Source organism: Myxocyprinus asiaticus, chromosome 42 (genome assembly GCF_019703515.2).
Source record: "Myxocyprinus asiaticus isolate MX2 ecotype Aquarium Trade chromosome 42, UBuf_Myxa_2, whole genome shotgun sequence".
NCBI classification, from domain to species: Eukaryota; Metazoa; Chordata; class Actinopteri; order Cypriniformes; family Catostomidae; genus Myxocyprinus; species Myxocyprinus asiaticus.
In genome coordinates, this window is record NC_059385.1 from 11,895,906 (window position 1) to 11,911,294 (window position 15,389).

The following is a 15,389-nucleotide window of genomic DNA, read 5'->3' on the forward strand; positions in this document are numbered from 1 at the left end:
AATGCCCACTTTTCAGGCTATCAATTCCCAGAGGATAAGTCCCATCCTACTTGTTCTTGTTGAATGTCCAGTGTTATCAGTAATATGTCACATTGTGAAAGTAAAATGGGTTGCAGGCAAGACAGGCAAATATGAAAAACTATTTAGAAAAATGTACACGCACTGCACACACTCACATGTGCTATTCTGAGCATCTGATGATTTTAACATCTACTCTCTTTGGGGGCCTGGGTAGCTCAGCGAGTATTGATGCTGACTACCACCCCTGGAGTTGCGAGTTCGAATCCAGGGTGTGCTGAGTGACTCCAGCCAGGTCTCCTAAGCAACCAAGTTGGCCCGGTTGCTAGGGAGGGTAGAGTCACATGGGGTAACCTCCTCGTGGTCGCAATTAGTGGTTCTCGCTCTCAATGGGGCACGTGGTAAGTTGTGCGTGGATCGTGGAGAATAGCATGAGCCTCCACATGCTGTGAGTCGCCACGGTGTCATGCACAACGAGCCACGAGATAAGATGCACGGATTGACTGTCTCAGATTCAGAGGCAACTGAGACTTGTCCTCCGCCACCCGGATTGAGGTGAGTAACCGTGCCACCATGAGGACCTACTAAGCAGTGGGAATTGGGCATTCCAAATTGGGAGAAAAGGGGATTAAAAAAATAAAATAAAAAAATTCCTCTCTCGTGATTCACTGGCTTTTTCAATTATGTGAGCTGGTTTCAAGATTTATGCATCAAAGCTAAAATATTATACTGGATTTGAAGGTTGAATTTTACCCAGTCAAAATGAATGATTCATGAATGAAAGCTCTCCATTCCAGCACGTGCCTGCCCGACTCCAGCTTATCTGGCCACACACCCACACTTACAGTCAAAACAATGGAACACAAACTTCTTTATATTTGACACACCCATACCATATTCATTCCATGTCTTTTTATCCCAACCAAACACTCCAGTATATATGCCATGCTATCTGTATTTTAGTAAATATTTCATATCATGTTCATGCATACATCACAAATCCTGTTTTACTAGCTGTGCAGGCCTGAAACTGTCACCCTAAAATCCTTCTTTGCATTTTTTATCCATCTAAAAACAGTGAGCAAAAAAAATATCATTCCCACCTACTGCAAAGCAAAGGCAAAGATACTGCCGAGCTTAAAAAGAAGTCAAGCAGTTCAGCGTTTTTCTTTCAAGAATGTAAACATACGAACACCAGTGGAGGCTGTGACCTACATATCTTTACAGCTGTGTTGTGTAAATTCTTGTCAAAGGTGCCAAAGTTGCAGCCAGTTGGAACTTCGGTTTCTGAGTCATTTTTTAAGGAGCCACGGTGGGATCATTTCTTGTAAACCATGAGGTTTCTTTTTAAACATGAGATTAGCTAACTGATGGTGCCCAGCTGCTTGCACATTGTTTTCGGAGGAATCTGAAATCCCTGGATCTTTGCAAACAGTTTGCCGCAATGATTCTTTCGGCCCCAAATATGCCCTAAATCATGTGTGTTTGCAAACAGGATAGAACAGAGACTGGCAAGTCTCAACCAGGGCTAATTGCTCATAAACAGAAAATCGTTATGGAACAGCTCTAATACTGCCTCTAATGACTCTTTTTTTTATTTTCGTAAGCATAAAATATCATACTCTGGCTGCATCCGAATTTGCATACTTTCACTAGACTCTAAAAATAGGGGTGAGCGATATAAGCAAATGTTTATATTGCGATAATTTTTACATTTGTGGTCGATAACAATATGTGTACTGTATATCACAGTATACACATTTTTGTGGAAAGTGATTAAAAAACTTCTGATAAAATAATGAAAGTTCCTTTTTTGACTTCAAACTATGTCCGAAGTGATGGTGGACCTGCCATGTCCACTGCAATAAAAACAAATTTATCAATAAATAAAATTTTATCTACTCAACATCGTTTTTAAATCCAAGCAAAAATTAGGCATCTCACTTTGTAGTTGAACATAAGCATTTGCTTTGATTCTTCTCAATCACTTATTTTTTTTAAATGTAGCCTTCCATTGGATTCTGGAAACCTTTTTGGTGACTATATACTAGATATAAATGCACAGTTGATAAAGATGTTATTTAATAATCCCTGATGTAATTTATTAAATGTGCTCAGTATTTTCTTCAACTAAAAAGTTGAAAGAATTTTTTGTATTTTGACATTATTTTTACACATAAAAAATATTGTCCAACACTTTTTGGAGAATCACCATTGAACAAAAAAAAATGGATTCGTAAAAGAGACATGACCACCAAACAAATTACAGTAATGAGAATTGCCACAGAAATGAGCTTATCAGTTCTGCAAATAATGTCACATGCAAAAATTGTTAAATGACTTTTTCTCCTCACTTCGTGAGCTTACTATTTTTGCAAACAAATTAAAAAAAGAACAGTAAACAAACTGGGATGTATGAAACCTATATCTGTTATCATAATGGGCAAAACCAATTGGTGTTGAACCCATCAGTGAGTGTGTTGACATGCACATTCTTACACTTATTATGCTTAATTAGCCATCAATGTGTGGTCATGTAAATGCATTAAACAGGGTTTTTTTTTATCGGTGTAAATAAATGGAGTACAAATAAACTGATCGACATAGGTTGATTTTTACTCATTACGCCAATTTCGCATTGCATGTAAACATCTTAACCGGCATTCTTACTGGCCCAGTGTGCGCAAGTGTTTTGCGCATGCCTCTTCACGGTTAGACGATTGACGATTATTGGGATTATTTCAAATGTCATGAAAACGTGGATTTCTCGCTTTGTCTAAATTTAAATTAAACTGATTTTTGGGAGTAATCAGCATTTTGGTATGCATGTAAATGGTCACAGTGTGAGTTTACAAGATACCATCTGATTCTACTTCCAAAGACATTCTCATTGATTTTTGTGAGGGACCGGAAAAGGTTTTCTTGTCACTCTCTCCATCTCTTTTTCTCCTATTTTCTGGCAGCATTCCAATACATTCCAAACATTCCAAAGGGACAACGGAATCTTCTGACAGATAGACAGACCCACAGAATGCTTTATACAGAAAAGAAACTGACAGTGTGAAATAGTGAGAGATGTTTAACAGTCTTCTCCTCATATTGGAGTCAGTAAGTCTCTGCCTGCTGCTGCAGCTGTCTTTCTTATTCACAGCACTCTACCTCCTCTCCATCTCTCTAGCCAGCTCTTTCCAAGCACCCAGAGGTCAGCATGGGTCAGCTAAAACCAGCGCACACCCTCAGCCAGGGCTGTTCCCACACAACCATAAATACACATGGCATGTTGCTCAGACACACACACACTTCCGTCCACACTTAAATGTACACAACAACACATGCACACACACATGACATCATTAACATCTGAGCTAAAAGAGGGAAAGCAAACCTTATTTTGTATAACATTGCAGTTCATTTTGACCAGATTCAAAGTCAAGGACATCTTTAGAAAAGAGTTCAGAATTATTGGCATTCTTTGCCGGCCTGATGACTCAAAAGATAAGAGAAAAAAAGGTGTATTGCTGCACATGGTCCTTGACTCGAACATAGATAGACAAAGTACATATTTTTTACAAGCCGTTTAGGCTCACTGACCCTACTTCTTTGGTATTTGTTTGTAGTTTACGGTTTGAGAAGTGAAAGATTGCAGTGAGGTGACTGCCACAGGCTAGATCACTGAATCGTCACGTTCCAAAGCTCACTCATTCATACACAGTTGTTGTCACCTGGCTTAGGTTGTGCTTTCTTCAGAGTAAGGTTGTATAAGTGTTTCTCACTGAAAGCATAATGTGAACTATGGAGTTAAGGGGGCACAATAAACACAAATAGGAACTGTGAAATATTTAAATTTCTATGGATTTTTTATGAATGTATTATTTTTCATTAAAACAAAAAGTACGACTTTTCCAGGCAGGATAATCACAAACGTAAAATTCCCCAATATTTCCAGGTTTTCAATGTACGGAGCCCCTTAGAGGACAGGGAGGGAATTTATTTTCTTAAATAGCTTTTCCCCCCTCACAACAGTTTTGCATCCCCTCAAAATAGGTTTTACATTCCCTCGCAATAAGTTGTTCACTCCTCCACAATTGTTCTGCATTCTCTTGCAATACCTTTATTCATCCCTTACAAAATGTAATCATAACTTTACTAAAATAACCATCATCTTAACCATGATATTTATTTTGTCTACAGAAAAACCATAGTAATGATACTGGAAAACCAAAACTATTCAAATAAAATTGTAATAATTCCGTTTACTACATGTTTACTACAGTTTACTATAGTAACACACCAAGGTTTGTGGTACAATATGGTTTTTAAAACCATGGTTTCCACTAAAAAAAAAAAAAAAAACACACCCTTACTAAAATTAATCATGGTTTTAAAAACCATGGTACATGTACCACAAATTAACCATGGTGTTACCATATAAACAAATCATGCTAATGTGAAAAATGTGGGCCAATATGACTTAATGAATGCATTCTTTTTCATCTCCACTTACTGTACAGGGACTTAAAGAAAGAGCTGATGCAACAGTATAAAGTAAAGGAAATAGAAAGATAAGGAAAGAGTATCAGAGACCAGGTTAAGAACAGGTTCATCTCTGAAAGTAAAATAAGAGGCTGTGTGAGGGAGAAAAAAGCATGTGAGAATTCTGAACAGTTCAATTTTGCATTCCGAAAATGTAACAAACTCATCAGGAAATGTCATTATAACAAAGTGAGAAGTGTCTCCCAGGAGCTGAGGTTGTTCTGAAATTATATGTCCTCAGTATTGTAATAATGTGATAAGAAGACATTAAAGAGTAATTGAGAAAATACACTTCACACCCGATTCCACCACTTCATATCGGCGGGCCTTTTCAAGCGAATAAGACTAATTTCAAGGTCTTGCATTCTCATTGGCTGAGATCCTGACAGTGGCAAGACAAACCTAATAAATCCCATTGTAAATTCAAGCATGCGTGACGTCCACAAACATGCTTTGAAGGAAAACACCGGGTGTGAGAGTTAAATCTAATCAAGCCAAAGAAGGATGCAGTATCCATACCATTCAATCATCCAAGATTAGAATAAAAACTGATATGGAAACCTGAATGGAATACAATAGAGTGCTTCACTTCACACGCCTTACTCTGACCTATCAACGAGTAATGTTTCCACTCAAAAAGGGCAACTTGAACACATGATATACCAATATGGCATCTGGCACTTGTCCCAGAATTTAGTCAGTGCATAAGTGATAGAGTCTCTGTTGCTTTACTGTATTAAGTGATAAAAGCAAAGCGGCTGCTTTCCAGGACAATGAAAAAGTGCATGCAGGAAATATTTTGTTGCCCTTGAATAATACATCACAAAACACAAAGCAAAGCAGGTGTATCAATCCGTGTATGCGAGGAAAAATAAAGACAAAGCAAAAAGAGAAGGGTGAAGGGACATGAAAGCGAGAAGGAGCCAAGGGTCCTTCATAGGGAGGTCACATATAATCAACCCCTTTATAGCTTTTCTCACTGGGATGGAGCAAAGTCATTGCACAGAGGCAGAACAAAGGGAGAGACGATGATGTAAGTCATTAGGGCTTGTAAGCGGCCCTCCCTTTACACACAGCTCATTAGAAAGGGCCGATAGCTTCATAAGCATCTCTGATACTGCCTTGCAAACATAAAGACAACATGAAATCACTTGACGAGATGCAGCTTTCTGTCCTGTGTTGACATATTTATTTACACGTGGCAAAAATATTATATATAATATATAAATATATAATATAAAAGATTTATTCGTAAGATTTTGTAAGCCTAAATGTGAAAAACTCTTGCGCATGTGTTGGTACTGGAGCAGTTGCTATGGTTATGGACGTGTCTGCGTGGTGCTTGGCCAGGTGACATGGACTGAACAAGAACTTTCAATTCGAGTTAAACTGGGGCTACTACACACAAACTCCAAAATAAAACAGAGGAATTCCATCTACCACACTCATATCCACCAAAAAATGTGGCTGTTTGTCAGCATTTAAATGACTGACTGAAGACGACGGATGAAAAACATGCAGACAGAAGTCATAGAAAGATGCACATCCCACAAATGGGACATGATGTTCCACTAGTCGTCCAACACCAAACTAGTAAGTTTAATATTTTTAGCCATGGTGATTTTAAAGTGATGAATTAAAAGATGAGTAAAAGGTAAGTAAACTTTGAAAATTTCCGTACTCTTTATTTCAAGCATTGCTTCTGTACAAATTCACCACATTCAACAATATTTGTGAATTTTAGCCATTATCGGACTTTAAACTGTCTGCTGGAAGCAATGCTCCCATTATTATGCATAATCCACAGGTTTATTTGTGAGGTGATATGGAGAGTAATTTTATAGGCTAGAGTCTGTTGCCAATTCTTTATGTTGGGGTGTCTGACAAACAACGGATTGCTTTAATAAACTAATGTAGAAGAAAAAACTCTTGGATGCCGTGAACTACATGTTGCGCACCTATACAATAATCTTAAATTTACACATATCACTGAGCTCGGGATGCGCAAAAGCGGTGTCGCACCCTAGAAGTCTCTTCTTGTATACCTCTTATTTATTTTTTGTGTGTTTATCAGTTTTCTTATTGTGGGGCTGCCCTTAGCGTCCACATATCCCCCAGAAATACGCCCACTAAGACATTCAATTGTGATATGATATGCATTTTTTGCATCAGTGCTGTTGCATAATAAGAAAATGTGCAAATAATTGTAAAACCGGTTAAACCGGTAATCTAACAGTCAAAAACTCACACCGCGGCATCCCTAGGGCTCATACTTTTTTAAAATAGCCAATAGGCTTTAGTTACTTCACAGCTATGAACCATGATTTGCTACTTGCTGAACGGTTGCAGGAGGTGATTTGAAGTGGATGGACATTCTCACTGTAGTGAGCATTTGAATAGACAAAAATCTGTGTACTGCAACATGAGTCATCAATATTTTTTGTTCCATTTTCAAGAGAGAATCTTTTTTTAAATGTGTGTATCTACTAAAAAGTTAATGTACGTCAACTTTTAAGTATACACATGCATACAGTATATATGGCTTTAGAGCTTATAGACATTGACTGCAAGGCACAAAACTTACATTTTGCTTTCATGAGGTCTTTAAAGGTCTTGAAAAAGCACAGTAATAAGGGGCAATTGGTCATGCAATTTATTATGTACCTCCTACTCTCTTTTTCTGTGTGTGTGTATGTTTGTGCATGTGTGTGTGGGTAGGTTTAAGTGGTTTACGAGGACTTTTTTTAGGTTGCAAACTGGTAATTACAAGGGTATTATGCTATAAATGTGGTTTATGAGGACATTTCTAGTGTCCCCATAATTCAAATCACTTAAAAAACATACTAAATGATGTTTTATTGAAAATGTAAAAATGCAGAAAGTTTTTTGTGAGGGTTAGGTTTAGGGGTAGGGTTAGGGGATAGAATCTATAGTTCGTACAGTATAAAAATCATTATGCCTATGGAGAGTCCTCATAATGATAGCTGCACCAACATGTGTGTGTGTGTGTGTGTGTGTGTGTGTGTGTGTGGGTGTGTGTGTGTGTGTGTGCGTGCGCATGTGCCACGCACATGTCTTCTCTCTTGACATTTAAAGACATGAAAGGAAACGCTTGTTTTCCTTTCACTGTTTGTCCTGGTTCCAAACAAACACAAGCTGATTTTCACCAGGACGTCAGTTTCGTGTCTTGGCCCAAATCAACAAGAGGTCAGAGTCTCTGCTCCTCACAGAATGAATCGTAGCAACAGAATGTCAAAACAAGCACATAGCTGTTTACTTAAAGGATGTCATCATTATTCGTTCCCCCTCTGGAGATGGATAGTACTTACATCAAGGGAAGATGACAACCAGAAGTGTGTGTTTGTGAAGTTTACTGCAGTGTTTCACCTGGCTATCCATTTCCAGGTACCCATCTACACATCCAAAACCCTCAATAGATACACTTACACTAGTGGTCAACCAATATGGATTTTTCAATGGCCAATGCCAATAATGATATCTAGAGAGCGGATTGGAAAATGGTCAATATATAGCCGTTATAGGCTAAAATAATATAGGTTAAGGATGGCAAGGAAAATGTATGCATGTACACTAAAATGTAAAAAATGTAACACAATATTTATAAAATTCACTACAACATTTTTTTAAAACAGAAACTGTGCCAACATGATCACACAGAAGGTCGGCATGTTGTTAGAGTTCCGGTACCGTAGAATCGGCCACATTATGCCGACTCACTGACAAGTGGCATCTCCTATAAGACATGTTTGCATCAGCCCCAGTGTGTATACCTTCACTTGTGGTGCGACCTGAAGCATGTTGTGCCAGCAGCGTGAGAGACCCTGGTTCGGATACCGCGTTGAATACAGGAAGTAATAGTGTTAGCATAATCAGTGACGAGCTCTATTAGGAGGTTGCATTTTTCCCTCTAACATAACATTTTTACTCCACTGATGGTTAGGTTTAGGTTTGGCGGGGGGGGGGGTTCAGTTTATAAAACATGCATTTCTCTTCCCTGTATTACTGCCTGTACAGCTAAAAAACAACTTGCTCCACAACTTGCCTAGTTTGGCACCCCTCAATGGACTTTACATCTGGAAAATGGAGCTCACAAATGTCCATACACCCAGCAACACTTACCGCTTTGGCCACTGGGGGCAGTGTTTCGCATTTCGGAAAGCACAGACCGATTTTAGCTAAATACAATACAAGTTAAGCTCAATCGACTTTATTTGTGGCATAATGTTGATCACCACAAAAAAAAAAAATTAGACTCGTTCCACCCTTGTTTTGAAAAAAAAAAAGCAACAGCGAGACACTTACAATGGAAGTGAAAGTGGCCAATTTTTGTAAGGTTTAAAGGCAGAAATGTGAAGCTCATAAATTTATAAAAGTGCTTACATTAATTAAAACTTGTGAATTGTATAGGGTCTACGGCGTTATGTTATCAGAGCAACAAAGTTGTACAATTTGAAATAACTTTACAAAGAAAAGGTTCGTAAGCAATTTTATTACTAAAATTAATCGCTAAACTTTTTAAAACAGTGAGTATTTACACATTTACAGATTGGCCCCATTAACTTCCGTTGTAAGTGCCCACTGTAACCTAAATTTGTATTTTTTTAAAGAAAAGAAGAGACAAGTCTAAATTAATTTTTTGTGGTAATCGCCATTATGCCATAAATGCTGTCGACAGAGCTTAACTTGTTTTGAAAGCAGAATACTCCTTTAACGCTTCTATTACATGGCCAAGTGGGCACGTATCAAAATATCTCAAAGTAGACAAAAATCCTCTGAGTTATCGGTCTGACCAATATATTGGACTATCACTACTTAAAACTGTGACAGTTGCCCATTCAATCATTCATTCATCAACAGTAGGTGTCCATCAATCTACTCATCCCTCGATCATCTATACATTTACCTGTTCACTCATTCATCCATCCAACCATTTGTCCATCCATCCATTCCATACAATCTCCAAATCTCCAAATTGGACTTACCCCCCACAAACTGTATTCCTCCGGCCACCCGTCCAATGGTCCGAGAGATGAGATCTGTAACGCAGCAGCCCATCAGTGCCGTGAGAGCCACCAGGAGCAGCAGCCCGCAGCCTGTCCCTGTCGCTACCGTGCAGATCCTCCACTCCAGACTTGGGATGCCCTGGAAGGAGGCATAACGTCCACATTGCTCCAACATCACCGTCCCACCACGCGCTTCATCCCTTACTGGGTATGAACAGCGCCGGAATGTTCCAAAGGACACTGGCTTACCCATCTGTGATCCAAGCAGCCAGTATGGCATGAAGAAGCCGACGCAAGATGCAGCCGCACAAAGGAAGGACAACAGTGCCCACACCACACCAGGACAGGTAAGACTGGATGCCATGTTGGAGCTGCCCAGCTGCACAACAGCTCAAGCTTGTTTATAGACGTAACAGACACTGATTTCAGGTTAAGTGCTCTGCATTGCCATAAAGAACTCCTAAGCCCACCAACCAAGATCCTCTCAGTGTCTTCCTGAGAGGTTACACCTGAGGAAATAGTAAAAAGTGTGGGAATGTCAGTAAAACGTTGGGACATCTGTCTCCAGCCATAAATCTGAGGTGACAAGGTTGCTTTTATATTATTTACAACTGAAATAAATATCAGAGAAAAATACCCTTTCTCATGTAAGGAAGACCATGGTTGACAAATTTCATTCTTTGTTGAATATCTCTAGTGGAACAAACTTGAAGAAAATCCAACTAGGTGCAAATGAAAGCTTGGGGATAATTCACCCAAAAATGAAACTCTCCCTCATGCTGTTCCAAACCAGCATTACTTTCTTTCATGGAACACAAAATGAGACGTTAGGCAGAATGTTAGCATCAGTCACCATTCACTTTCATTGTATGCTAAAAAAGATGCAATGGTGACTGACGCTAACATCTGCTTTTGTGTTCTACAGCATAAGCATAATCATACTGGTTTGGAACATGAGGGTGAGTAAATAATGACAGAATGGATTTTTTCCCCTACGGATATTCTTGAGTAAAAAACAAAAAACAGACTGACACATGACAAAATCAACATCAAAAAATATTTCTGTTATTTCATTTATTCATGAATAAAGTTATATTGTGCTAATAGGTATCCAACCTTGGTCTCCCTTAAAGGAATAGTTTACCCAAAAATTAAACTTCTCTTACAATTTTGTGATGAGTATGACCTTCTTTCATCTGCTGAACACAAACAAATATTTTTAGAAGAGTATCTCAGCTCTGTTGGTCCATACAATACAAGTGAACAGGGTCCAAAACTTTGAAGCTCAAAAAGCACATAAAGGCAGCATTAAAGTAATCCATATGACTCCAATGGTTAAATCCATGTCTTCAGAACTGATATGATAGGTCCACTATCAAACAGCCCTCCTAAGCGCTCTTCTCTCCTAAGAGTTCATTTTCTTTTGTTTTTGGCAATTTGCATTCTTTGTGCATATCGCCACCTGCTGGGCAGGGAGGAGAATTTATAGTAAAAAATGGACTTAAAGCTGATGACATTTCTGCGTAACTAGCACCACCGAACATTGTGTGTACCTCCTACTCTCTTCTTCTGTGTGTGTGTGTGTGTGTGTGTACCTCCTGTGTGTACACACACACACAAACACACACACACAGAAAAAGAGAGTAGGAGGTACAAAATAAACATAACTGGGGTGGATCTAAGCAGGTCAATTTTCAACAAACAATTTTCAAAGCACCACCGAAACACAGTGCTTACAGTTTTAGAGAAAATTAACCTTTGAATGGCCTAGAAGTATTTTAACACAGAAAAAGTTACAAATTTTGCCTTTAAATATTGATCTGTTTCTCACCCACTCCTATCATATCACTCCTGAAGACATGGATTTAACCACCGTATTCATATTACTTTTATGCTGCCTTTATGTGCTTTTCTGAGCTTCAAAGTTTTGGACCCTGTTGAACTGCACTGCACAGATATTCTTCTAAAAATCTTCAATTGTGTTCTGCAGATGAAATAAAGTCTTACTTAAATCTGTGATGGCATGGGAGTGAGTAAATGATGAGACATTTTAATTTTGGGTGAACTGTTCCTTTAAGTTTCTCGTGCAAGTTTCAAACATTCACAGCGGTTGTCACCTGTTTGTCACTTGGCTTAAGTATATTTTTTGGGTAAGAGTTTGTGTTGGTATTTAAACGCCATAAACATGCATATTTAAATACATATGTTATATAAACATAAAGGAAAACAGACTGTCATGTAGAAACCAGAGTCAAAAGTTAGACAGAAAACTGTCACGTAAAGCTCGCGAGAGATATCTTACATGTCTGTCGCTCACGGTCTCCAATTCAACTTGATTTCTGTTAAAGAGTAAATAAAATAAAAAGAAGAAAATGTAGCGTATAATATCCGGATTTTTCTATCCGTTCATGAGTCGAGCTTCTCTGAAGTAACTCGTGCGCTCGTCCCCTTATCCGCTATGTCTAAAGTCCACCTTACTCCGCGAACTCATCCACGTTTCTCCCTCTCTCTGCCCGAGACCAAACCGAGTGTGTGTGTGTGAAGAAGTGAGAGAGCGCAACTAGAGTCATCAATCTTGGGATTCTCCGCCCAGGGGTTGGTCTGGTTTGCTTGCAAGTCTTTTTGCGTTTCCCAAGACGGCGCAGGACTCAAGACGAGGACCTTTAAAGGTATAGTTCACCCAAATATGAAAATTCTTTAATCATTTACTCACCCTCATGCCATCTCAGATGTATGATTTTCTTTCTTCGAACACAAACACATTTTTCTAGAAGAATATATCAGCTCTGTAGGTCTGCAGAACTTTGAAGCTCCATGAAACACATAAAGGCAGCATAAAAGTAATCCATAAGACACCAGTGGTTAAATCCATGTCTTCTGAAGCTACATTATAGGTTTGGGTGAGAAACAAATCAATATTTAAGTCTCTTTTTTTTACTATAGAGTGTGTGTAAATGATGAGAGAATTTTCATTTTTCTTTGAGCTATCCCTTTAAAGCAAAATTCAAAATCAAATGTCAAAGTTGTTTATTGTCATTTCTGTGTGGTGTGGGAAGAACATGTTGAAAAAAGCAACAAAATAATTTTTAAAAGTTGAAACTAAAAGATTTTACATCACAAATATTGTTGTGGTTTACTTTACTGTAAAACTGCTGTAAAAAAAAAAAAAAAAAAAAAAAAAATTCTGCATGACCAACAGCATCGGAATTGAATTTCTAAATATTTCCAACAGAAGTTGTCCCGACTTAAAACGTCCGGCATTGGCAGAGAACCGCCTTCAAGCTTTCTGACTGGCTAACACGGGTGGGCCGCAATCTTGTTTTTGCTTGTTTACAGATTTTAGCACCGAGCCTGTCACATAGACAAGAGTGATTTCTCGACATGTATCTGTCAGGTCGAAGGAAATTGTATGTGTGGTTTTAAAAAGAATCACTGATAGAAGCTTTAATGCAATGATTAATCAAAGATAAATAATCACAGCTACCAAGAATTACCTTAACAAGTAGTAGGGTTGACCGTTTATTGGGAAATAGCCCACTGCCTCAGAAATGTAAGCGCACCGTAGTTCTAGCGGGAAGACTAGCAGCTGTACATCATCGCACCATTAGCTAGGTAACTCCTAGCCAATCACATGTAAGCCAATGCTTTATAAGTCTGCTCATATTGCTGTTTCAGTTGTGCTAACACGGCAACCTCCACCACCCCACCACCACCAGTCGAGTCGCCCCTGCCTCCTATCTCCGGCAGGATATCACGGTTCGGAGTACAACTTCTTTGGACCGCCAGACAGGGCATACGCCAAAGAGAGACATTACATTTTCTGTTTTATATTCATCAAATAAATGTCATCTTGAATTTCACTCAAGTCTGCAAGTCTTCCTGATAGAACAGTAGATCCCAGCAATGGATTATTCACATTTAGGAAGTTTATGTCACATCAAGTTTAATCTTTCCCTTCCCCCAGGTTTTCTGCATGCTATTAAAACGCATGCAACACCGTTATAGCTAGCAGTATTTCGAAGCTTTCAAGTCTTGATTCAGACCTTTTGAATGTCCTATGTAATGCAAAAGAGAACTGTGTCTTTGTAGCATTTATACAAACTACCAACGTTACAGGGTCACGAGTACATTGATCACATGTATGCTGTCACATTGCCTAAATGGCACATAAAAACTGATGTTGCATATAAAAGTGGCTTTGAGGGCAGCAACGACCTTCAGGATGGAACAGAGGAGAGGGTTCCCTGTCAACACCTCCTGTTTGACAGTCTCCTTGTAGATCCATTAATATAGTACCCACCCTGCGATGTTATTTCCAGTCAGCAACATCTCTCTGGTGGCATTGGTGGCTAATGTAGCTGTAATGATATTTTAGTATTCAATCTCATCACTGCTGTTTCATGCATTTTATTATAAACCTTAAACAAACATCAGAGATTCACTGCATGCTAAAGCTGTTCTGACCCTGATAAGAAATGCAAATTGGGAGAGCCCATCTCTCCTTCATTCCCTTGTGTAAAGTGATGCAGCCATAAGCAGTCATGCAGAATTCATGGACAGGGCTTCTTGCACACAAAATATCCCAACTTAAAAGACTTATTATTTGAAAAGGAGTCTGTGGTACAGCGATTCTGTTAAACGAGTGCATACTTGCTTAGCTACTGATATATTTGGCTATACGGTAATCCAAATTCACTCTTAAGGAGAAGTGTGGGTATTCCTCTTATCAAAGTTCACAAAGTTGACACAGAACTTTCTGAGTGTGGGCTGAAATCTCTCAGTCAAGCCATAGAGAGAACATAATCTAGTCTAGGCAGCCATGCATTATTATCTCAATGTCTGTCCAACCAAGATCTTATTGAAACAGAGTATAAAGCCTTTTAGATAAAGGACCATTTAGCTTCTCAATGGACCATGGTCCATAATCATAAAGCTCAGTACAACACTGCTGAATCTTGCATTGTCTTCTATTTATTGAAGTATGTGCTTGTTGGGCCTATATATGCTTGTGTATCAGTGTGATGTCTCTTTTCCCATGTCACTACATTAATGTTACTCACACTCACACAATCCTGCTCCCGGTGGTGGTCTTGGCACCAACACAAAGAAAAGATTGTGCAATATTTCACTTATCACACTCATTAGCAAGATTATGAGCTGTCAGGTTTAGCATATCAAAGAACTTTGATGTGGTCGCGTTTTAAATTTACAGTACATGAAAGACTCATGCGTTATTTGCCAACGGAACTGTAGTGAATGCTTACAGCCATTTCTCATCTTTGTAAAATAGTTTATTTCAGTATTAGATGCTAACCCACTGTTAATATTTAAAACAAGTGCGAAAGTGACCTTTTAGCAGCATGACTGATGTGAACTGCTATGAACATCTACAGTGCAGACTAATCAAATGTGACATTTATTTATAAAGACAAAATAAATACATGTGTAAACAGACTCACACACACACACACACACACACACATATGTTTGTGCGGCTATCCTTACAAACTTTGGCTTTGAATATTGATCTGTTTCTCACCCACTCCTATCATATCACTTCTGAAGACATGGATTTAACCACTGTAGTCATATTACTTTTATGCTGCCTTTATGTGCTTTTCTGAGCTTCAAAGTTTTGGACCCTGTTGAACTGCACTGCACAGATATTCTTCAAAAAATTTTCATTTGTGTTCTGCAGATGAAAGAAAGTCTTACTTAAATCTGTGATGGCATGGGAGTGAGTAAATAATGAGAGATTTTCATTTTGGGTGAAATATTCCTTTAAGTTTCTAGGGCAAGTTTCAAACATTCACA

At 38.6% G+C, this 15,389-nt stretch overlaps 1 protein-coding gene across 1 annotated transcript in view; it reads right to left on the reverse strand.

The window, feature by feature from the left end:
- The window catches only part of lhfpl6 (LHFPL tetraspan subfamily member 6), a 40,318-nt gene extending 28,220 nt beyond the window's left edge, over positions 1-12,098 (reverse strand). Inside the window, exons 1-2 of the mRNA XM_051684441.1 lie at positions 11,878-12,098; positions 9,555-10,084 (exon numbers count right to left, since the gene is read on the reverse strand). Coding sequence (XP_051540401.1) covers positions 9,555-9,939 — 385 coding nt within the window. The 5' untranslated portion in view covers positions 9,940-10,084; positions 11,878-12,098. The remainder of the gene's footprint in view (positions 1-9,554; positions 10,085-11,877) is intronic.
- Positions 12,099-15,389: the final 3,291 nt, after the last annotated feature.